Source organism: Lynx rufus, unplaced genomic scaffold, assembly GCF_022079265.1.
Source record: "Lynx rufus isolate CCGP_SWC_20201006 ecotype Redwood Valley unplaced genomic scaffold, mLynRuf1.p SCAF_7, whole genome shotgun sequence".
Classification (NCBI taxonomy): Eukaryota; Metazoa; Chordata; class Mammalia; order Carnivora; family Felidae; genus Lynx; species Lynx rufus.
Window position 1 is genome coordinate 127,747,820 of NW_025814889.1, and position 24,690 is coordinate 127,772,509.

Genomic DNA, 24,690 nt, shown 5'->3' on the forward strand with positions numbered 1-24,690 from the left:
CCTTTGCCTCGGCTTCAATCTCAGCAAAGCCTTCCCTCAAGGGGAAAAAGAGATGGCCACCAGCAGCTCCAGGTATGCATCCCACCAGCTCAGTAGCCCCAGCAGAATACACATGTTTCTGCCAGCCAAGGGTTCCAGTAAAAATCTCACAATGGATTCTCCCTGGCTTGGCTTACATCCCACTGCAGTGTTCTGATTCAGTCTGACACCAGCTGGCATCAGCTCCAGACACCACACAGACCGTAAGTTGGGGAGGGGTCACCCAAGTGGAGAATCTAGGTCCCGTTCCCCAAAGTAGAAAAAACGAATGCTGGGGAAGACCAGCAGTGGTCTGCTCTACCACGCATCCTGGTCAACTTTTACGAAGGAACTTCCTATGAACATGACTTCAGAAGACGTAGGCCTTGCTCGTTCTGCAAACTTGGAAATAAATGATCAAGGGCATTGTCAGTGCAACACCTGAGTCTCTTTGAAAGCATATACTGCAAGTCAAGCGCACTGCTCAACATTCCTACTTTGGGAGACCAACAGCTAGGGCTCGAAACAGCACTACCTGCCTGGGGAAGATTCTTACTGACACCCTGTCTGTAGGACACACTGTGAGTTGGGCTGGAACTACGTGGTTTGTGTGCACATTCTCCCAGGTCTGTAACTTGTGGCTTGCCAAAACAAGCTATCTAGTGAGACGGTAAGCACCATTCTGGGCGTGGATACAACAAATCTCAACAGCCTCATGGACCCCTGATGCCAGGTCTCTGGCTAAATTGGCACTGCTCTCATGGCTGTCGCTACTCAAGGTAAGGTCTTCCACCACCACCAGCAGCATCTAGGAGCTCATAGGAAATTCAAAATCTCAGGTCCTACCTGAAGACCTGATGAATGAGAATCTGCAGTGGAACAAGATCTTCAGGGGGTTTATATGCACATTATAATTTGAAAAGCACTACATATTAGTTTTCTAGGGCCGCCTAAACAAAGTAGCACAAACTGGATGGCTTAAAACAACAGAAAAGTATTCTCTCACCATTCTAGAGGACAGAAATCTGAAAGCAAGGTGTTGGCAGGACTGGTTTCTTCTGAGGGCTGAGAGAGAATTTGTTCCATGCCTATCTCCTAGCTTATTGATAGCAATTACTGGCATTCCTTGGCTTGTACACTTATCACTTGAATCTGCTTTCACCATCACTCGGCACTTTCCCTGTGTCTCTGTGTCCAGATCTCTCTCTTCTTTTTTTCTTTTTTTAATGTTTATTTATCTTTGAGAGAGAGAGAGAGAGAAAGGGAGGGAGAGAGAGAGGGAGAGAGACAGCTCAAGTGAGGAAGAGGCAGAGAGAGAGGGAGATACAGAATCTGAAGCAGGCTCCAGGCACTGTGCTATCAGCACAGAGCCTGACACGGGGCTTGAACCAATGGATTGCACGAGATCATGACCTGAGCTGAAGTCGGACGCTTAGCCAACTGAGCCACCCAGGCGTCCCAAATCTCCCTCTTTTTTTTTTTTTTTTTTTGACGTTTATTTATTTTTGGGACAGAGAGAGACAGAGCATGAACGGGGGAGGGGCAGAGAGAGAGGGAGACACAGAATCGGAAGCAGGCTCCAGGCTCTGAGCCATCAGCCCAGAGCCTGACACGGGGCTCTAACTCACAGACAGCAAGATCGTGACCTGAGCCGAAGTCGGACGCTTAACCGACTGAGCCACCCAGGCGCCCTCCAAATCTCCCTCTTTTTATAAGTACACCAGTCATAGTAGATTAAGGGCCCACACTACTCCAGTGTGACCTCATCTTAACTAATTACAACAACTCTATTTCCAAATAAGATCACATTCTAACAAACTAGGGGTTTAAGACTTTTTAATACATCTTCTGAGAAGGGACACAATTCAACCCAAAACAACTGTCTTCAAAGCCTGCCATTCCTAAACACTGGAAGACTAGCTGATTAACAAACACCTGGAACATTTTTGAAAATTTATTTTTGCAAACAATTTTGCAAATTCAGGAAGAAGATGGCATGTCTGGAATGAGGCTTGGGGATATCTATTTTGCAAGGGGATTCTTGCTCAGGCAGCACACCCAGCGAGGTTCTCAGCTTTAGAGCTGATCCAGCCCCAGTGCAGGGATGATGTGATAGCTATCTCGGGAGGTTCTCCATCAGGCTGCCCATTGGAGAATTAAAACTAGAGATGCCCAAATCCTACCTTCAGAGAGTCTAATGAAATTGGTCGTGCATATTTCCTCACCATCAGGATTTTAAAACATTTCCCAGGTGATTCTCATCTGTAGCCAAATTTGAAGACTAATGGGATGGATGTTCTCATTTCTATATATTACAAAATAAGACAATTTGGTTCCTTTTCCAGAAAAAGAAGCAGGACAGAAGCACAAATAAATTTGATAATTTTGAAGTATAGTCTGAGGCAGTTTTGTTTGGTGCTTATAAATTTAGAATCTTTATCTTTTCCTTATATTTATCATAATGAATTATCTTCTTTTCCCTAGTAATGCTTTTTACCTGGAAGTCTATTTTCCCCCTGATATTAGTAAGCTACATAAGCTAGCTTTCTTTTGACCAGTAGCCATATATATATGTATACACATATATACATATGTGTGTATATGTATACATATGGCTTTCAAACTTTCTATATTGTTATGTTTTGGATGAGTATCTTGAATGGAATATAGCTGGATTTTTAAAAATCTACTCTGAAAAATTCAATGTAGATGCTCCACAAAGTAGAGCGTTCAGTCCTTTTACACTTAATGCAAGTAATGATATATATTGGTGATGATAAATACTTAACAACTCATAGCTCTACTTTGTGGAGGTTGTAGTTCTCACAAGTGACCATGAGAGGGCGACTCCACTGGACTCATAAGCATTTACAGCTTTGAAGGGACAGAAGAAACCAGGCACATTCTCTCTGGGGTTCCACCATTGCTTCCCAAGGTGTGTATCCCCTACAATGTTTGGGCACTCTCTGACTACGGGAAGAACAAAGGATATGGGCTGGGGGACAGAAGTCTGGTGAACTGGGGGACAAAAGAGCAATCCAATGGTCATGCCTATCCATGGGTTATGAGTAGCTGAGGGCATTCATTTGCCTCAGGGCAGAAGCTATTTACCAACTTGTATAGAAAATTTTCAACATTTTAATAACCAGTACAACTGTGCAAGTCATTTAGAATGATTATCAGTCTTCGTATACATTTGGATGTAAATCTACCACCTTATTTTATTTGTAATATCCATTCGATGTTGGTTTTTCTCTCCTTTCATGTCTTTTACTATTTTTTTCCCTCTCTTGTAGCTTTTAAGTTTTACTACATTCTTTTTTTTTTATTTTTTTAGTAATTACCCTAGAAATTACCTCATGCATCTCTGACTTTTTAAAGCCTGTTATTAATCAATACATTTACTTACCTCCCTGACAATACAAAAACTTCAGGACACCCTAATTCCATTTCTTCCCAACCACTACTATCTTACTATCATGCATTTTAATTCTTCATGTATTTTTTAAATCTATAAGGTGTTATTATTATTATTTGGAGACAGTGTTTATTAACATTTACCACCTTCTTTGTCTTACATATCTTCTTGCAGCTCTATGTTATTCTGGAATCATTGTCTATTTGCCTAAAGCATGTTCTTTACAATCTTCCTTAGTAAGGGTATTCTTCTCACTAAATGTTTTTATTTTATGTAACTTTATGTAAATGTTTTAAGTAAAAAAAATTTGTAAAAAAAATTATATGTAAAAACATTTTATGTAAATGTTTTTATTTTGCCCTTATTCATAAAAAAAAAAATTTCCCTGAAGATGGAATTAGAGCTTGGCAATTAGTTTCTTCTGGAACCTTGAAGATGTCATTCTACTACTGTGGCCTGTGATCCGTCAGTCTGTTACTCCAATAAAATTAATCAGCCTTTTTCTCTCGCTATTTTAAGGATGTTTTTCTTCATCTTTTTGTACTGACACTATTGCGTGTTCGTGTATAATTCTTTTTATCGATCCTGCTTGAAATCTGTTAAGCTTCTGGTTTTGGTGGTTTGGTATCTTTCTGAAAGATTCACAACCATCGTTTCTTAAAATGCTGCCTCTGTTCCATTCTCTTTTCAAGAGTCTGTTTAAATGTTACTTTCTCACAAAATCTAATCAACTGTTCTGCATTTCTAAGCTTTTTCTCTTTGTGCTTTATTTAGGATAATTTCTTCAGCTCTACCTTTCACTTCATTAGCACCTTTTCAGTCATGTGTAATATGCTGCTAAATAGAATACATCCAATAATTTTAGTGATTGTAGTTTTCATTTCTAGAAGTTCTATTTGGTTTCTTAAAAAAATGGTTGTGTTGGGGCGCCTGGGTGGCTCAGTCGGTTAAGCGTCTGACTTCAGCTCAGGTCACGATCTCGCAGTCCGTGAGTTCAAGCCCCGCGTCGGGCTCTGGGCTAATGGCTCAGAGCCTGGAGGCTGCTTCTGATTCTGTGTCTCCCTCTCTCTCTGCCCCTCCCCTGTTCATGCTCTGTCTCTCTCTGTCTCAAAAATAAATAAACATTAAAAAAAAAAATGGTTGTGTCACTTTTTATTGTTTTCTATTTCTGGAAGATACCTTCAAACCTGATTTTTTTCTACTTAATAAGTATTTTTTTTTTAAGAATTGGTGTCTGATAAGTCCAATATCTGATATCTTTCTGGGTTTTCTCTACTGTCTATTGTTTCTGTTTCTTCTCATTCATGGTGTCTGTGCCTGGTTATCTTTGACTATGTGCTAGCTATTGTAAAAAAAAAATTATTTGAAGCCTAGGATGAAAGTACCTCCCTCTATATATGATTTCCTTTCACTTCTAGCATGTTTGGGATCACCATAAACCAATTTTAATGCTTGAGGCTCCCAGAAGATCAATCAAACTGCAATTCAAGCTGCAAATACTTGTGAGGGCTCATCTACTTATAAAACACATTCACCTTGAAGATGTGGTCCTTTTGGGTCTCAGCTTATTGTGGAGAGAGCCTATCATTATGTTCCCCACCTTGAGTGTCCCTGAACATTCATATCTTTCTCCTTTGCTCCTGCTAGGCTATCAAACCATTTTTAAATTTGCCAGACTTAGCAAATACTCTTAGGAAAAAGGTAACTTTTGTACTCATTCATCTCTCTGGGTTTCCATTTCTGCATCATTCTCTTCTTCGTAATTCCTTACTGTCATGCCAACTCTTTGAAGGCTTTCAAGGTGATCATTATTTAAAATCAGTTTTTAAGTTGTTTTCAGTGGAAAAGATGGTCTAAATCATCTAGGCCATCATTATTAGAAACAGAAAGCTACATATGTCTTGGTACATGGTAGGTACTCAGTAAATAATGGCTGAATAAGGGGTGCTGGGGCAGCTCAGTCAGTTGAGCTTCTGACTCTTCATTTCAACTCAGGTCATGATCCTAGGATTGTGGGATCAAGCCCCACATCAGGCTTCATGCTGAGTGTGGATCCTGTTTAGGATTCTCTCTTTCTGCCTCTGCCCCTCCTCTGCTGTCTCTCTCTTCCTTTCTCTCTCTAAAATTAAAAAAAAAAAATTTTTTTTTTATAAGGCTGGGGTGCCTGGGTGGCTCAGTCAGTTGAGCCTCTGACTTCAGTTCAGGTCATGATCTCACAGTTTGTGAGTTTGAGCCCCACATCAGGCTCTCTGCTGTCAGCATGGAGTCAGCTTCAGATCCCCTGTCTCCCTCTCTCTCTGCCTCTCCCCTGCTCGTACATGTGTGCTCTCTCTCAAAAATAAACATTTTTCAAAAAAAGACAAAAATGGCTCAATAAATTGAATTAACATAATTTCCCAAACATGCTTTTTTTTTTGCCTGTCTGCATTTACAAAGACTGCTTCCTACTCTTACGATGCACAGAATGCCCATATTCCACCGCTGACAAGGCTTAGAAGCAAGGCCACCTCTTCCTCAAAATTCTTCCTGTTTTCTCTACTTCCCCAAATCTGAATCCTATTTCTTCCCCAGCTAAACCCTCACAAGACCTGATCTGTGTTACTCTGGTTGCTTAACTAGATAGAAATATATTAATACAACACTTTATCTCTTCTGTGGATTTGCACTTTCTTGACTTTTCTCAGCTAACGAAGAATTCCCTCACTCCCCCTCAAGCTCAGCATACATTCTAAACAGATTCTTTGGAAAGTGTTATATCCAGTACTTTTAGGTTTGATGTCCTGAGAGGGGAGGCTTTGAACATTTAGGCTGCCATATGCTGGAAGCAAGCAGTAGATCATTCTCATAAACCCTTACATTTTATGGTGCTTTAGAAGAAATAGGGCACTCACTCTCACATACATGGCTCTTACTTGAGTGCTGCAATCATCCCGCTGCAGATGAGAAACAGAGGGTAAGAAGGACTAAATAATACACCCAAATAGAGTCACAAAGACAGAAATGGAACCTGGTCTTTTCTCTGCAAACCCAGGGCTCGTATCGCAACGATACCTAAAACCCTTTGGAAGTAACCCTTGGTATGTAAAAGTACATGGAGTGCAGGAGTTGGGTCAGAGGCAACAGACAGAGGGTAGCTCTGTGAGATATCCCACACACGCCTCTCAAATGACGGTTTTCTGTATCTCAGTGCTCCTTACCTCACAACCTTGGTCCCATTTCTCAGGACTTGCATGTCCACCATACAGCCCCCAGTAACATAGGCAGCTAGGTTCAACTCTGAGAATTCAGCCTGAAGGAGAAAGGAAAACAAAAAAGGATTCATCAAAAACTAACGATGCTAAAAACTGCTAACATTTATTGGGTACTTCTATGTGCCAAGTACACATTTATACTTTGCCCAAAACTTAGGAAGTTGGTGATATTATTTACTTCCTTTTCTGAAACGTGAGTAATCTGAGGTGTAGAGGCATGGTGCCACGTCCCATAATTAATAAAAGGCCAAGTTGGATTGAAACCTACATGTCTCTGATTCAAGCACCTATGCTTTTAACCATTTCTAATTTCTACTTCCTTGAAAGTGGAAGAAGTAACTCTAGCTTCAGCACTGTACAAGGCCAGAGGCTGTTCAGTATGACATTTTCCCTAGATTTCTCCAGCTTCAGGTGTGTGATCACTTATCACTGTTAATGGAGGCTTCCTCGTCTTCTGCTCACTCTTACCTCTTTTGGTCATGGCCCTTCCCCTCACCCCCCTACATGGTTACAGTAGAAGCACCATGTCTGTGCACTGAAATAATGCTCCCTCAGTCACAGCTGATGGGGTTGGCACCTGACCCAGGGTGGAGGAATAAGGTCCCCTTGTATTAGAATTTGGAACTGCTGAGTGATTCATGCAGTTTCCTTCTAGGGGCTGTATTTAATACATAGAACCTGAGTACAACTGAAGACCATGTTTTCTGCCATCTAGATTGGGAAAGTATAGAACATAAGGGGACTGGTGGGGGTGGGTGGATGTCACAGTCACTAAGAGAGGGGCAGAGAGGCAAGAGGTGGGGAGCACTCTTGATGTTTATGTGCCAGCTACAATCCTGTCCTTGGGTGTTATGCAATACCTCCATATCTTTATAAACTCATCTTCTTTTTTTTCTTATTTGCTTAAGCAAGATCTGCTACATTTCTTTTGCTTGTGACCAGAGTCCTATGGAAGATATCCCTCCTGCAAGATTATATACTCCCTGGGGATAGTGATTCCATGGTACTATAACCATCTGTATTAGTTTCCTCAGGTGGCCATAACAAAGTACCAGCACTCGGTGGATTAGACAGCAGAAATTTCTTTTCTCACAGTTCTGGAGGCTAGAAGACCAAACTCAAGGTGTTGGTAGGGTTGGTTCCTTTGAAGGCTATGAGGTAAAATCTGTTTCAGGTTTCTATCCTTGGCTTGCAGATGGCCACCTTCTCCCTATGTCTTATCACACTGTCTTCCTTCTACACGTGTCTCTGTATCCAAAGACCCCCTTTTTATAAGAAAACCAGTCATACTGCACCAGAGCCCACCCTAATGACCTCACTGTAACTCTCTAAAGACCCTCTCTCTAAATAAGTCACATTCGAGGGACTGGAGCTTAACGCTTCAATGTGTGAATCTTGGGGAGGCACAGTTCAACTTGTAACCCCATGTTAGAAAATGCATAGTAACAAACTGTGCCATACACACAGTAAATGCCAAAAACCATTTCTCTGGATTAAATGAATGAAAATAACTTCTCATACATATGAAAAACTCAACTACGTGCCAGATACTGTCCTAAGCTTTTTACATGTATGAATTAATTTAATCCTCACACTTGTCCAGATGAAAAAAAAAACAAAAAAAAAACAAGGCAGAGAGAGACTGAATAACTTGCACAATATCACACAGTAAGTAGCAGAGCCAGGATTTAAACCCAGGCAGTCCGGTTCCAGCCTATGCTTTTGACTGCTACACCCCACTCCTCCCACTGTTTAGCTGAATAAGGCACTGGGTGGATTACAACTGGGAATTTTGGGGACCTAAAAATAGCCCATTTGAAGAGAAAACCAAGTTTATATGGAAAGGAAATATCATTTCATAGTGATTTAAATGTATCCCCTTGGAAACATTTAACAGAATTATGACCAAAGACCTAGTCATCTCCCTAGATGGCATTAAAGGAAACCCAGAGTGCTTATGTCTCTTGCTTTAATTAATAGCCTCATTATGTTGTGGCAAGGTGAAAAGCAAAGAGCTCTGTTAATGAGTCCAGGTTAGTAAATAGTGGTAATGACCTGTTTATTAAGTCTAATGTCTTAAAAATTCAGCCCCATCATGTTTAAGATACTCCACTGGCGAGATTACAAAGAAGAATTAGCAATAAAAGTTGTTGCTTGAGTGTGAGGAGAAAAAGATGTTAGAAGAAAGTTGCAACACAGAACAGTTGGGCACCAAAAACTTGAAGAAAGGGAGCAAATAAGAATCTTGAATCATAGAATCTCCAACTTCGAGGTGGCCAAGCCCCAGGGGCTGTCTTGCTGCCCAAATGGAAAGAGATAATCTGGATAAAAGACACACTCAGCCTTGGATATACAAGTTAGAAGTTCATGGTGTTCAGAGCAAGGTGTCTAGAATTATTTCCTAGTTATGTTTATGAGTAATTATAGGAGGCAAATACCTGGGTTGTTAGGGTAGCCAGCATCTGTTGGATCAAGTACAGAAAGGGTAGTGAAGAAAGGGCTCTCTTCTGTATTTTACTTTTTAAAAACTTCAATAAACAAAACTTGGAAATGAACTCAGAGGTATCCAAGCACTTCTCCTTCAAGGTAGTGATTCTACTGAGAGGAGAATCTCAAAGAGCAGCTGTTTTTGAAGAGCCTCAGAACTCTCACAGAAACTGTAGTAGGTTGAACTATCTCCCCCCAAAGATATGGCCACATCCTAAGCCCTGATACCCACAAATGTGGGTTTGTTGGAAATTGGGTCTTTGCACATTTACATCCATAATCCATCTAGAATTTTAGTTTTTTGTGTAAGATCGGAGGTAAGACCCAAGGTTCAGTTTTTCCATATGGTTATTCAAATACTTTGGCACTATTTATTAAAAGACTCTTCTTTCCCAATAAAGTTGCGCTGGTGTCTTTGTCAAACATCAAGTCACCTCACATGTGATCTATTTGTCTATCCTTGAGTCTGTTCCAAGTTGTCTCAGTTACTGCAGCTTTACAGTGAGTTTTGGTATCAAGTAGTATAATATTCTAAGAGGGAAGCAGCCCAACTAGGTTCCAGTGATAACAGGTTCAAAGACAAGACCACACCTCTTGTCTCCTCAACCTGCTGAAGCAGATCAAAAGTTTTCCTACTAACCCACTCCAAAATACAGTCACTGGGCAACGAGGTGACCTCAAAGGCTCTATCCTGAATAAACCTATTGAATATTTCCCTAGTGATGTGATTGGTTGAACAGAATGTGTTCTATCCTGATTCACACTGCAATCCACCATCGTGGCCAGACCTCTCAAAGAGCTCCTCAGGGGATTCCCACCTCTCTTAAAGGTTTAAAAAAAAAATCAAGATCTCAGCCCCTTCAGCTTTGTCAGTGTGGCAGGCCAGCTGAGAGGCTAATAAATGGAGAAGCAAGCACTTCCATGACTTTGAGTCTTACCTGTACTGAGAAATGGCGCCTGTGGCATTCTATTGCCATATTCACCTGCTCCCATAAATTTCTCTTGGCTTTATAAATGAACTTTAGGGTTTCAGGACAGGTCTAAACATCATCTTTTGTTTGAGCTTCTGTACACCCTATTGAAAGCTCAAGCCCGCTATCTCATCTGCATTACTTTTTCCCTGTCTGCTGCTATGAGGGGGAATTTTAAAGAATTTCTTTCCCTTTTTTTTAACAGAAAAAAATAACACCATAATGAAGAAAGTCTGTGTGTAATTTTGATTGTGAAGATTCTGTTTTGAAAGGGAAAACTGTCATATTACACATTTGTGGGAGATTTTCTCTAGACATCATTAAAGACAGGTAGGTTTTTGCAATATGAGGCACATATAGGGACTTTGGATTTTGTTACTCTTGTTACTTTTGGTACCTGGTATGGGAGGTTTTTGTCACTGACCTCAATGATACCTGAAAGTGCTGGATTATCTGAGTTTTCCTATTTGTGACTTTTTAAAACATGTACATGGAGGAATCAAAGAATAGTGGAAAAGGAATTGGTCTTTAAGTCTGGGGACCAGGGACCTAAACCTTGGATTTGACCTAAACCTTGGATTTGACCCAATAACAATGACTGCAGGCAGACCCCTCACTCTCCACTTGTATTCTCTTTGACTTTAAAATGAAAGAGTTATAAGGGGAGTCTTAGGTGGCTCAGTAGATTGAGCATCTGACTTAGGCTCAGGTCATGATCTTATAGTTCATGAGTTTGAGCCTTGCATCAGGCTGACATTACAGAGCCTGCCTGGGATTCTCTCTCTTCCTCTCTCTCTGCCCCTTGCCCACTCACTATCTCTCTCTCTCTTTCAAGAAAAAAAAAATGAATAAACTTTAAAAAAAAGAAAAAAAAGTAAATGAAAGCGTTATAATCAATAGAGTCAATATCTTTCTTTCTCAACTAGTGTCCCCCAGTTATCACTGAAGGCAAAATCTATCATCACATCTTATGAAAAATGAATCCTATGCATTAATATTTTTATTAGAAAGCTGTTGATTGCTTTATACTCAGCTTCAGGCACATAGCAGGTATCCAAAAATTTTTGTTAAATAAAGTGTTACTTTTATTTTTGGGGTGCCTGGGTGGCTCAGTCTGTTAAGTGTCTGACTCTTGGTTTGGGCTCAGGTCATGATCTCATAGTTGTGAGTTTGAGCCCTGCATTGGGCTCTGTGCTGACAGTGCAGATTCTGCTTGGGATTCTCTCTCTCCCTCTCTCCCTGCCCTTCCCTCCCTCCCTCCCTCCCTCCCTCCCTCCCTCCCTCCCTCTCTCTCTCAAAATAAATTAATTAATTAAAAAAAAAGGAATGCCATGCACTAATATTTTTATTAGAAAGCTGGGCACTGCTTTATACACAGTTCTAGGTACACGGTAGGTATCCAAAAATATTTGTTGAATAAAGTGTTATTTTTATTTTTGATGAGCAGATACCTATGCATGCTATGCAGCATGCCTTATGAAACTCTGTCCATTGCCAGATTCACTAGACCACAAAACTGAGGAGAGTGTTTCCAGGCACAGAGGAGGGGAAAGGCCCAATCTAAGTTGCTAGTAACAAAAGCACAGGTAAAAAATACAGGGCTATCGGGTCAATGGAATGGTGAGATGTCTTTAGTAGCTGGGGCATGGAGTTAATGGAGGAACAGAATAGGAAAAAGAGCTAGAAAGGTAGGTCAGAGACCAGTCCAGGAGGATCCTGAACTTTCTGTGAAGGAACATGAATTTCACTGTATAGTGCATTTTATCTTCTGTTACTCATAGTTCTGTTACTTCATTACAGATTACCACAAGGTAAATAACTTCAAACAACACAAGTGTATTATCTCACTGCTCTGTAGGTCAGAAGTCCACGTGACTTCGGCTGGTTTCTCTGTTCTGGGTTTCACGAGGCCTAAATCAAGGTTGTTAAGCATCTAAGCTTTTACTGGAAGACTCTGGGAAGAAACTGTTTCCATACAGTTTGGCTGTATAGGTGGCTGGCAGACTTCAACTCTTTGTGGTTGTAGGACTGAGGTCCTGTCTTTTCTGGTGTCCCCTGGAAGCCTCCCCCAGCCAGCTATGGGCACCTGCATTCAGCATCACATAGGATTCTCCATCTCCAAACTAGTAATGGCACATTAAATCCTTCTTATTCTTTGGGGCGCCTGGGTGGCGCAGTCGGTTAAGCGTCCGACTTCAGCCAGGTCACGATCTCGCGGTCCGTGAGTTCGAGCCCCGCGTCGGGCTCTGGGCTGATGGCTCGGAGCCTGGAGCCTGTTTCTGATTCTGTGTCTCCCTCTCTCTCTGCCCCTCCCCCGTTCATGCTCTGTCTCTCTCTGTCCCAAAAATAAATAAACATTCAAAAAAAAAAATTTTTAAAAAAAAAAAAAAAAAAAAAAAAAAAAAAATCCTTCTTATTCTTTAAACATTTTTAACTTCCTCTCCTGCCACATTTCTGTCTCCACCCAGAGTAAATTCAGTTTTTAAGGGCTTGTGTGGGCTCACCTGGATAACCAGGGTCACTCTCCCTATCTTAAGGTACATAACTACAGTCGCATCTACAGAGTCCCTTTTGAGTATCACTTTCACAGGCTCTAGGCATTAATGTTTCTGGAGGGCTACTGGGAAACAGGAAAGGCTGCAGATGAGGGGAATGGTTACATATTTAACAACAAATATTTCTGCAGAATTTTCTAATTTCCAAGCTGTTATAGGCACTAGATATGGCTGGAATCATATCCACTAACAAAATGTCCTCTACAGCCCCCTAGATCAGAAGGCAATAGAAGCACCTTTTTATAATTAAACTCACATCCAGTTCCAAAACACAAATGCACGCAGGTGCGTGCATGCATACACACACACACACACACACACACACACACACACAGGATGGAATGCATTCAGTTTCCTGTAGAGTCTTTGGCTGCATTGTCACTGGAACTGGCACCTGGCGAGCATGTGATGCCAAGTAGATAATATTACTGAAAGCATGGGGTATTCATGTTTAGTTACTAGTAATTGCATTTGTGATGATAATGACATCTGATGACAGAATGGAAATGGTGATTGTAATCATAATTACGATAAGCTGAAGAATGCTATTAGGTCAACAGATCAATGGGAAAGAAACTGAAAATGGGGCTTGGATTTGGATGACTGACAAGAATGTACCCAAGAAACCAAGAATGTGTGGGAATGTGAAGGTAGCAGCTATCCGCCTTGACCATGAAGCCTGACTAAAGGAGGATTTCGACACAAAAAGATGTTGTCCGGAGTCCTGAGAAAGGCAAGATGCTGGCAGACAGACTGTTCTGGAATCCGAGGGTGGCTGATAAGATACTAGAAATTCCTGTCAGTTTGTGAAATCTATCTGGCCCAGACTGTACTCTTAAACCCTGAGAGTGTGCCCCCTGTACAGCCTTAGGTATTCCATAGATTTTTCAGGAGAAGAGAGAGAGAGAGAAAGAGACAGACAGACAGATACTGAGTGTATAGGAGAAGGTGGGCAGTCTCCATCCAGTACCTTTTCTAATGCTAGGTCAACTTCTGACACTCAGCCTTGTTCTCCAACCTTTCCCATTACACCCCATAAAGAGGAACTGTTAACCTTCACAATGCTACAGTTGACAGCAGGCAGGGTCACTGCTAGGCTGAAAAGGCAGGCAACGGCGTGGGATTCTGGCTTCTCTGTAGCTGAGTGCCTGCTGGTCTGCACGGTTATCATGTCAACTTCCTCCCTTGCCTGTAGCTCCTCAAAGGGGTTCATCTCAGCACCCATCTTTCCCTCTGCTGCTCTCTCTTCCATGAGTTGGCAACCATCAATTCGGATTCCCAGAAGCCCCAGATGTCCTGCTCTCTCTTTTCATAATCGTGTTTGTTGTACCTTGGAACTGTTTAGTGATAACAGCCACATATTTAGTAAGTAACATCCACAAATCTACAGGACTCACGCCAGCTCTGGCAGAGAGCCCTGCCCTCGGGCTGGGGGACCTAGGCTGGCTAACGCTCAGTGGTGTTTCTACTCTTATTTGCTATTCCTCCCTGTGTATTTGGCTACCTTAGGAACCTAGAACAGGGGTGCTGGTAGTGATTTTCAAGGTAGGATTAGGGCATTCCTGCATCCTCCAGCAAGTTATCATCAAAATTCCACTCTAATCCCTAACAGACTGTTATGTTTACTCTTGGGAACAAAACTGTGTCATTAACAAATTCTTTAAAAAAAAAAAATCAACATTCTGCAAGTGCTGTGATCTTCACGTCTTAAGTTCTTTCACAGAGTCTCTCAGGGTCTAAGAGGCTCATTAGAAGGACAAACAACAACAATACTAATAAAGTAGCACTAAATACAGAAAACCTAAGTCCTGCCTGGCCTCTAATGTCCTGTGTGATTTAGACACTGATGAAGTGATGACCTCTTTGACACCATCCCCTGTGCCCCACACTGGCCTCCTTTCCATTGTCAAACACACTGAGCAAGCTCCGGGCTTGCTCCAGTCCCCAAACCTCTAGAGCTTCCTGGAGATGGCAGCAAGGCCACCTTCCTCACTCCACTCATAGCTTTGCTCAGTGGAGCCCCCAGTAGCACCTCCTCACAGAGCACCTGATGTACTCCCTGCCCTGTTTCCTTGCTTGAACTCATCCCCACTGACAAAACTGTACATTTGTCCGCATATGACATGATTTACATCCATCCCAATTTAATATTTAATGGTCCAGCTCTCTCACCAGAATAGAAGTTCCAGGGGGCAGGGAAGTCTGTTTCGTTCATGGCTCTATCTCAGCATCCAACCAATACCTTGCATTACAGCACAATGCTCAAATACGTGAATGCCTATTGTAGGTGTCCAAGGTGAGCCCAGGGAGGCAAATGACCTTTCCCAAAGTTACAACCTGGTAATTACATCAGCTGGGACCCAAACGCAGGCCGATACCTTCCACATGGCACCAAGTGGCTCGCTGGAGACGATGCGTGTTATAATTCACAGAGCTAGGTCAATTAAAGGGCGACTTGGCCAGCCTTGGGCTTTCCTTGTGCTGCGACCGCCCTTGTTTTCATACCTTCCCACATCAGTGTGCGGCATCCGTCAGCAAAGCCCACGGGCCCCTACCCCTCCTTCACCACTCTGCCTCTTCCAAATACCCCGCTGCTGCAAACACTTGGCAGGTGGCCCAAGGCCTGCTGTCGGCAAGAACTGCTTCCTGTAGATTTCCCGGCACAGGCTGTGTTTTTAGTTCTGAGGGCCCCGTGGGCTCAGTGACTTCCTTGGCTGGCATCTGAAGTCTTTTCCACCGGTTCAGATTCACCTTGTAGACAAAAGAGGCTTTGAGAGTCTGCAGACTCTCTGAGTGGCCCCTTCCAGACAAGGAAATCTCACTCAGGAGCAGTGCTCAGTGAAGGCCCGGGCCACTGGGTCAGGCTGTGCCGAGCACCCAGCTATGACAGGTAGACGCAAAGACATATTCTGCTCATCAAAACATAATACTCGTGTGTGTGTGTGTGTGTGTGTGTGTGCACACACGTGCACGCACGAAGGCAGGGCACGGAGCGATAAATACATAAAAACATGTCAAAACAAATATAAAAATATAGAAAAAGATTGCAATGACAAACCTACATTCTTAAATGTTCAAGTAATGGAAAATCCAAAATTAGGTGGAGTTAGCCACATTTTAAAAACAAAACAAAACAAATCATCAACAGTGATTTGCAGTTTACAAAGAGTTTGGTATAGAGTGGTTTTCAGAACCAGACTACAAGTTTGAATCTGAGCTCTACGTCTTACTTGCTGTACAACTCTAGGCAGGTTAGCCTTTCCACGCCTTACTTCACATCTGTAAAATGAGGCTAAGAATGGTGCCTTCCGAGGGTGGATGTGAGCATTAAATGAATTAATCAGTTTAAAAGCCTGTACTCAATGGGGTGCCTGGGTGGCTCAGTCAGTTAAGTGTGTGACTTGGGCTCAAGTCATGATCTCACAGTTTGTGGGTTCAAGCCCAGTATTGGGCTATCTGATGTCAGCACAGAGACCAATTCAGATCCTCTGTCCCCCTTTCTCTCTGCACCTCCCAAACTGGTTCTCTCTCTCTCTTTCTCTCAAAATAAATAATAAACAATTTTTTTAAAAGGCCTTACTCAAAAATAAATAAATAAAATAAAAGCCCTTAGCAAGGCATGTAAGTGAAAATAAGTACATAATGAATGCTACCTATCACGGTATTTAATTGGATCATTACAACAACTTCTTGATAAGAGGGTTAAGTATTAGCATCTTCATCAGCTGACAAGAAAACTGAAGAGCAGAGAGAACAAATGACTCAGCCCAGATCACAAAACTACTGAGCAAGAGAGCTATGACCCTGACTCTATTCACCCATTCATTCATTCACTTAACAACTACTATGTCAAGGACAGGGACTGATGACATAGCAGCAAATGGAGCAAAATTCCCTGTTCTTATGGGACTTGTATTTAGTAGGGAGACAGACCATTAACAATAAACAATATGTCAGGGGAGGAAACACAGCTTCTGGTAAGAGGACAAAGTGCTGGGAGGTGTTATGTAAAATAAGGGGGCGGAGGGTCAGGGGAAGGTGGCACTTATCAGTGTTATAAGCAAAGTGAGGGAGCAAATCATACAGTAAGAGAGAGAAGGGCTTTGCAGGCAGAGGGAACAGCAAGGAAGAAGGCCCTGAGGCTGGAGTATATGTGCAGAGCTCAAAGAACAGCAAAGAAGGCAGTGTGGCTGTAAAAGAGCTGGTGAGGAGTGAGTGGAAGGAGATGAGGTCAGAGAGGGGACAGTGGATCCATCATGATAAGGATTTTATTCTGGATGAGAGGGTTAAGATGTTAGTACCATCACCATCCTCCTCAGCAACATCATCATCTTCACATGGCCAATGAAGATCATGATGAAGATCTAACATTATCACCCACCACCACCATCACATTTGGCAATGAGAGAACTCAAGAAGCCAAGTTTGCAAAAAATCACCAATAAATGTGGCACTCTCATTTTTAAGGAATTTTTTTAACAGCCAGGTTTTGTTCTCCAGAGCCTAGATGTACATTTGGTAGAGAGTAAGCCAGAGCACGGAGGCATGCCCTAGTTCTGTCCTGACAGTCACCCCTTCCTGCTCAGATTCCCAAGGAAGCTGTACCCACAAGAAACAACAGCAACTGAGAATCAAAGAAAAACATCCTTTGCATCCATTGTCCTTTTCCCTCTGTCAGGTCAGCTTCAAGGGTGAGGAGAGCTTTTGATAATGTCTTGGAGGAAGAAAGGAAATGAGGAAGGAGAGGAGGGAAGGGAAAGGGAAAGGGAAGGGAAAGGCAGAGAAGGGAAGGAGAGGCAGGGGAAGCCTTTAGGGGGACAAAATGGTGGGACCACCATAGCCTCCAAAGCTTTTAAGGTTGAGAGACCTAGGAAAGAATTCTGCCACCTGCAACAAACTTTTCCTACCTACAACAGATTGGGGCAAACATTCAGAAATTTTAAGACCACACCTTAACTACACAGAAAAAAAATGATGGTTAATGTCTGCTAGACATCTACTTCTCTTCCTGGCCGAGCTGGCTCCACACGTTTGAACACTATTTGGCTGAATGTTCAGAAAAGTGTGTTTATAGGATTAAGCAAACCAGGGGTGAAAGTCTCCCCACATTTCTCCAGAGGGACGATGGACAGTTTGGGGACTTGGAGACTGGGATGTGGAAGCAAAGGCCACTGCTGGGCAGCTGCTGTGTCCAGTTGTATCACAGGCATGTGTGAAACTGGATGGCTGGAGCTCCAGGAGGGGCTGTCTGGGGTCAGAAGAGTTGACATGTCATAGCACACATGACCCTGAACAACCCAGGGGAGACACTGAAAGAACTTAAGTAGGCTGATGGCATTTAATTTCTATAGTTTCTTTCTCCAAATTGAAACTTGTAATGTGATGGCAGGAACGTCTTATCCATCAAAGCTCTGAGAAATCCAAATGCTCTTATCCTGCCTTCATGCACTTTTTTTTTTCTTTTGGAAGGTACAAAACCATTTTCAGGGTTATAGAAATTAAAAGAGCATTCAGAGGCGCGTGGGTGACTCAGTCAGTTAAGTGTCCAACTTCAGCTCAGGTCATGATTTCACGGTTCATGAGTTCAAGCCCCACATTGGGCTCTGTGCTGACAGTTTGGAGCCTGGAGCCTACTTTGGGTTCTGTTTCTCCCTCTCTCTCTGCCCCTCCTCCACTTGTGCACACACACTCTCTCTCTCTCTCTCAGAAATAATACATGAATAAACTTTATTAAAAGAAAAGAGCATTCAACCTTCTTTTCCTACCCATTGCTCCCCTTCTCTCCCCAGAGTTGCCTCCCAGCTGTCTCCCTGTGTCTCACCTTCTCTCAATTAATCCAGTCTGCACCCAGAGATGAGGACCTGCCACTTCCTCCTACGGGGTCCCCCGGATACACAGTGACGTTTGAACCCTGGACACAGAGGCCCTGCTGTTCTAAGGCACCTCCAGCTTGGTGCCAGATACTTTGGGAAGATCAGCATTTTAGGACTCAGGGTGCTAAATGCTGTGAAGGAGAATGAAGCCGGTGAAGAGATACAGAGTGACTGAGAAGTGTGCATGGAGGTGGGGGGGAGTGTCACTTTAGGGAGAGTGGCCAAGCATTGCTGAGGAGGTGACACTGGTACAAAGAACCTCAGTGAGGAATACAGTGAGGACACCTTGGGGAAGGGGGTTCCAGGCCAAGAGAACAGTAAGGGCAAAGGCCATGAGGCAGAGTGCGCTCACTTGTTTTTTAAAGTTTGCTTTCATCGTGGTAAAACATACCCAAACATAAAATTTACCATTTTAACTGTTTTTTAAGCGGATAGCTCAGACGCATTAAGTATATTCACATTGTTGTACAACCATCACCACCATCCATCCCCAGAACTTTTTCATCATTCCCAACAAAAGCTGTGTACCCGTGAAACAAGAACTCCCCAGTCCCCTTTCCCCCCCTTTCCCCTGGTAGCTACCATCCTACTTCCTGTGTCTTTGAATCTGACTACTCTAGGGACCTCATATAAGTGGAATCATACAGTATTTGTCTTTTTATGTCTACAAATTTCATGTTGTAGCATTTGTCAGAATTTCCTTCCATTTTAAGGCTGATACTCCATTGTATGGATAGACCACATTCTGTCTACACATTCGTCTGTCAACGAACATTAGGTTACTTCTATCTGTTGGCTGTTGGGAATAATGCCACTGTGAGCATGGATTTAAAAACATCTGTTTGAGTCCCTGCTTTCAGTTCTTTGGGGCATATACCTAGAAGTGGGACTGCTTGGTCATAAGGTAATTCTGTGTTTAACTTGAGGAACTGCCACACTGGTTTCCACAGCGGCTGTGCCATTTTACACTCCACCAGCAAGGCACGCAGGGTTCCAATCTCTCCCCAACCTCCCCAACACTTGTTTTCTGTCACTGGATTTTAGAGAACAGTGAGAAGGTCAGCATGCCTAGCTCAGAGTAAGCAAGGAAGACAAGGCAGGAAAGGGCAGGAAGAATGCCAGAGAAGTCTAACCACGAAGGGCCTATAGCTGTGGGAAGGCCTCTGGCTAATACTTGGAGTGAGCCTGGGAGCCTTCAGAGAGATGTGAACCATGAAAGGTCATCATCCCATTTATAGTAAGGAAGGTAAACCCAAAGCTCCCAGCTCCAGAGGCATGGGGCCTCCAAGGGTAGCCCTATCCTCCTTTCTCCCAAGCTGCCAAAGGGTTAAGTAAATGCAAACACGGGTAAATGCAGTGAAAGGAGAGATTTCCTTCCCCTGGCTGACAGACCTGACGCAGGAAGCAGATTCGTTTTCCCTGTGCAGGAGAGGCCTGGCGGACTTGTGCTTCAAGAAGAAGATGAACGTCGCCTGGACACGAGATGGCTTAGCACTTCCCATGTTCGTTTCTGAGAGCTACTGAACAGCCTGAGGCCCCATCTGTTTTCAATCTTGTTAAAAGGGCCTCGTGTGCTGGCGCCTATTTAAAATAATGCACACATGGAGTTTCTAAAATGAAGAAGAAAAAAGGCCTAAGCTTTCCCTGCCGGCACAGCTTATGTGTTTATTTTGGAGCAGGCTTTGGGAGTTCTGAGACAAGACATAGCTAATTTCTCTTCCCGGGGTTGATTTGCAAGTCCCCATAGGCTTCTGCTCCAAGCATTTAAGGCAGCTTGGTATGAACCAGTCACCCCTTCAAAACTCCACTGTGAAATATCTCCAAATTAAGGCAGGGCTCAGGAAAGGGGGAGCCCAAGGGCCACTTTCTCCTTGCAAAGGAGCTGTTCCTTGATTCCTTTTCCTCAATAGGGACTCTTGTTTCTAGAGGCCAAGTTCATCTTCTCAGATGATCATTGTCTTCCCAAGAGGCCACAGTAGTTCCAAGACAGCATGATCCAGATAAGGCCCAGAGCCAATCTGAACCGAATCCCCAAATGGGGAGTGCAAGGGACAGTGTCAGGGAAAAGAGCCACCTGCAGTCAAGGCATTTCCATGTCAAGAAGCCAAGGCAAGGAGGGTTCTCTGCCCACTTCCAGGGAGCAGAGTGGCCCTCTGAGCTGCTGACTCACAATGGCACTCACACACATGTCAGGCACTACCAAGAATTTTAATGGGTCATTTCTGACTTTGCAGGCTCAGGGAAAACACCTCATAAGCTTAGAATCACACATACAACCTCATCGGTGGCCCACATGACTTCATAAATAACTCCCCCTAAACCAACAGCAAGGAGAATACAGACAAAGGTAGAAGGGAAACAGGATGAGTGTGTCCGTGGTGGCCCAGCAGTGATGGCTCATGTCTTTTTCTACACCTTCACACCTGCTTTAACTCTAAGAACCTGGCTGACACTACTTTCACTTGGCGGTAGTAATGTCCAATGGTTTATGAAAATGGTTTATCCCAGTAGGAACAAAAGTAGGAGAAGCAGCAGCAACAAAGGCTAAAGTAGAAGAATCAGTGATTGTAGTCTTTGGAGAAGCACCAACAAAAGTAACTGTAATAGGACTAGATGAGGTAGCTGTATGAATACAATTGGTATTTCCGGTGGCAATATAATAATGATATTTATGATTTCATATCATTAATTATACTTATATTAGGATTAAAATGTATCATAGTTTTTAAGCACTTCCTATGTGCCAGGCACTGTTCGAAGGGCAGTAACCACTTAAGGGAGGTTGTCTAATTATTATGCCCACTTTATACCTGGGAGCATAGTGGTGCAATGAGATTACATGTAGTTCCCAAGGTCACACAGCTGGGAGGTTACAGACCAGGTGAACACAAGTAGTCTGGCTCCAGGGTCCCTGCTCTTAGCTACTTCACTAGGCTTCTTGCAACCCATAGCAGTACCTGAGACAAGGGGAACAGCAGGCCTGGAGGTCATGGTAGGATGACAGCAGGAGAATTACCTCCAAAGAGGCAGTCTAAGGAGGGGCCTTAGTCACCTTCTGGAGGTTCAAAGGATTCAGGGATTTCCAGCTATGAATCAAACAGAGCAGTAATTTTTATGTTTTAATTTGCTTAAATTTGGGGGTTTTATATAAGATTTAATTGGAAATAAAAGAGTTTGTTTTTAAAAGACTATTAAAAAGGGGCGCCTGGGTGGCTCAGTCAGTTAAGCGTCCGACTTCGGCTCAGGTCATGATCTCATGGTTTGTGAGTTCGAGCCCCGAGTCGGGCTCTGTGCTGATAGCTCAGGGCCTGGAGACTACTTTGGATTCTGTGTCTCCGCCTCTCTCTGCCCCTCTCCTGCTCATGCTCTGTCTCTCTCTCAATAATAAATAAACGTTAAAAATAATTCAAATAAAATAAATACTATGAAAAAAACTACAGTGCGATGAGGCTTGGGACTTAGACAGGTGTATTAGCCATGTCTTATTTTCTATATTCTGATGTTTTCACATCTTGAGGACTTGCTGACCCTGGAAAGACTGCCTCTCCCAGTTAGCCAATTCCTAGAGATGGTAAACAACTCTCTTTCAAATGCAAGCCGAAACCAATCCAGAGCCCGTGGGTTAACTACCTGCTCTACCAGGTTCTCACACTCCAGGCCACTATCCCCCTGCTCTAAGACCAACAAAGGCTAGGTTCCAGACAATCAGGGACAGCCCCCTACACCCTAGAGCCTGCTGAAATTATTCCAACTAGTCAGTCCTAAGGCTGCTTGCCCTGCTAGCCCTTTCCTTCCTGCAAATCCATAATAAAGGCTCTTGCCCACATTTTCGCCTAGCTCCCTCTGCCTCCTGATTGGCCATGGTGCTTCCTCATGTGGTCCCCAAACGTGGCAAGCTATGCCTCCTGCTTTTAGGGGACTATGAACACAATGAACTTCATCTTTCATGTAGGTTATTTCTGTCATCTTTCCATACTTAACTAAAACAAATCCTGAGTACTTTTACAATAGGCTTGGTCTAGCCCTTCAGGATTTCAACAGACTCTAGGCCTCTGCTGGGTTACTGGTACAAGCCAGGGGACACATTTATTATGTGGGGTTGTGTTGCAAAATCACACAGCATGGGCTAAGAGAGACCCAGGTCCAATTCCATTCTTGGAACATTCAGCTGTGCGATCTTGGGGAAATCACAGGAATTTCGGCCTCAGTGTCTTTGTCAGGTAAGAATGGGGGAGAAGATCCCTGCCATGTCCTTGTCCCAATGCTACTGTGCTGACTGAAAGGGAGTGTGAAGGTGAAGCTTCTTTGGAGAGGTCTGGTCTGGGAAACCCACACCATCATACACTACACTGCTATCACCTGTCTTTAGGGAACCATGGGGCTCCCTGCACAAAAGGTCATCTTTGAGTTGTTTCTGTCTAAAACAGGGTTTCTCCACCTTGGCACCTTGACATTTTGAGCTGGATAATTCTTTGTTGCAGGTGGCTGTTTTGTGTTGTAAGATGTCCCTGGCCTTTACCCATACACGTCAGCAGCATTTCCATTTGTGACAACCAAAAATGTCTCCAGGCATTGCTAAATGTCCCTCGCAGGGCAAAATCGCCCCTGGTTGGGAAGTCTTGATAGAGAAGAAGGAATGACTTAAGCTCTCTTCCTTCCCTGCTTGCCTGCCTGCCTTCTTTCCTTCCTTCCTTCTTTCCTTCCTTCTTTCCTTCCTTCCTTCTTTCCTTCCTTCCTTCCTTCCTTCCTTCCTTCCTTCCTTCCCTCCCTCCCTCCCTCCCCCGCCTTTCCAAAGATGCTCAGTAGTTTGCGCCCCCAGGTATTCCTACACTATGGGTCTAAGGGGTATAACCAGAAAACAGTTGTTCCTGTAGACAACTCCAGGTTACAGATCGCCAGAAGAAAATTCAGAGGTCTGTTGTTCAGTATTCTTGGTTTCATTCCCATCGTATATTTATTAACTGAGCTTATCTTTCCAGGATCCAACCATCTTATCCCTAATTTACAATCCTTTTTAAGTAGGCTTGTATCAAACCCACAGAATGTGAGAACTGAAAGTTCCTTTGGGGTCACCCAATGGGTTTCATTTTACTGCCAGCTCTGGTTGCTGTGTGGAGAATAATGAGGCTGCCCTAAGCTCGGCTGGGAAGCATGCCTTCATTGAGCAGTGGTATCTGTTGGGGCTGAGGAGAGCTGGCAGGTAGAAAGCGCTCCAAACATTGGCCAGTTCCTCCTTTTACAAATAATCAACCTAGATCCAGGGTCCCCTCTGATTTAATGAAAATGGACCACATTTTTACAGTGTGCTAAACACAGTAGTGGTGCTATGATCTCTCCATTTGGTGGATAAAGAAACTGAAGTTTAGAACCTTGAGTCACATCCCCCAAGTCCCACAGGTAATAAGAGGCACTGTCAGGACTTGATCCTTTGCTCTTCTGATCTGAGGCATAGCTTCATCCATCACACCAAATTGTCTCAAAATATCTCTTCTTTATTTTTAAAAACATTTTTAAAAATTTATTTATTTTTGAGAGAGAGAGAGAGAGAGAGAGAGAGAGTGTGTGCATGTGCAGGAGTGGGGGAGGGGCAGAGAGAGAATGAGACCCAGAATCTAAAGCAGGTTCGAGACTCTGAGCTGTCAGCACAGAGCCAGGCATGGGGCTCGAACTCATGAACCATGAGATCATGACCTGAGCCGAAGTCGGATGCTTAACCGACTGAACCACCCATGCACCCCAAAATATTTCTTCTTTCTTCTAAGGCAACAAAAAATTTTCCTCCACGTGAGTAAAATACAGAATAGTAATAAGAATTAGTAAAAATGAGCCTGTTTACTTCAGAATCTTAATGTCATTTCCCAATAAATATATAGCGAAGGACAATTAAAGTCAGGGTTAGAAGAAACCAGAAGGGACAGTAGTAGATTCATATCCCCCAAAATGAGGGGTGAGGTTGCAGTGGGAGTTAGGAGAATAGGGTATGGGCTGCTTGGGAACCAGGGGTCGAATCATGACTCTGCCAACTGAAAGCTGCTCTGCTGGGCCTCTCTGAATCCTCATTTCTTCCCCTGTGATAGTAATAGATAACTTACAAGGCCACTGTGAGGATGAAGGGAG

At 43.2% G+C, this 24,690-nt stretch overlaps 1 protein-coding gene across 2 annotated transcripts in view; it reads right to left on the reverse strand.

Annotated features, from left to right (window-relative positions):
- Positions 1–24,690, reverse strand: part of SYN3 (synapsin III) — a 420,649-nt gene that overhangs the window by 361,421 nt on the left and 34,538 nt on the right. For both annotated transcript variants that reach the window (XM_047066610.1, XM_047066608.1), the window contains exon 3: positions 6,634–6,725. In XM_047066610.1, coding sequence (XP_046922566.1) covers positions 6,634–6,725 — 92 coding nt within the window. The remainder of the gene's footprint in view (positions 1–6,633; positions 6,726–24,690) is intronic.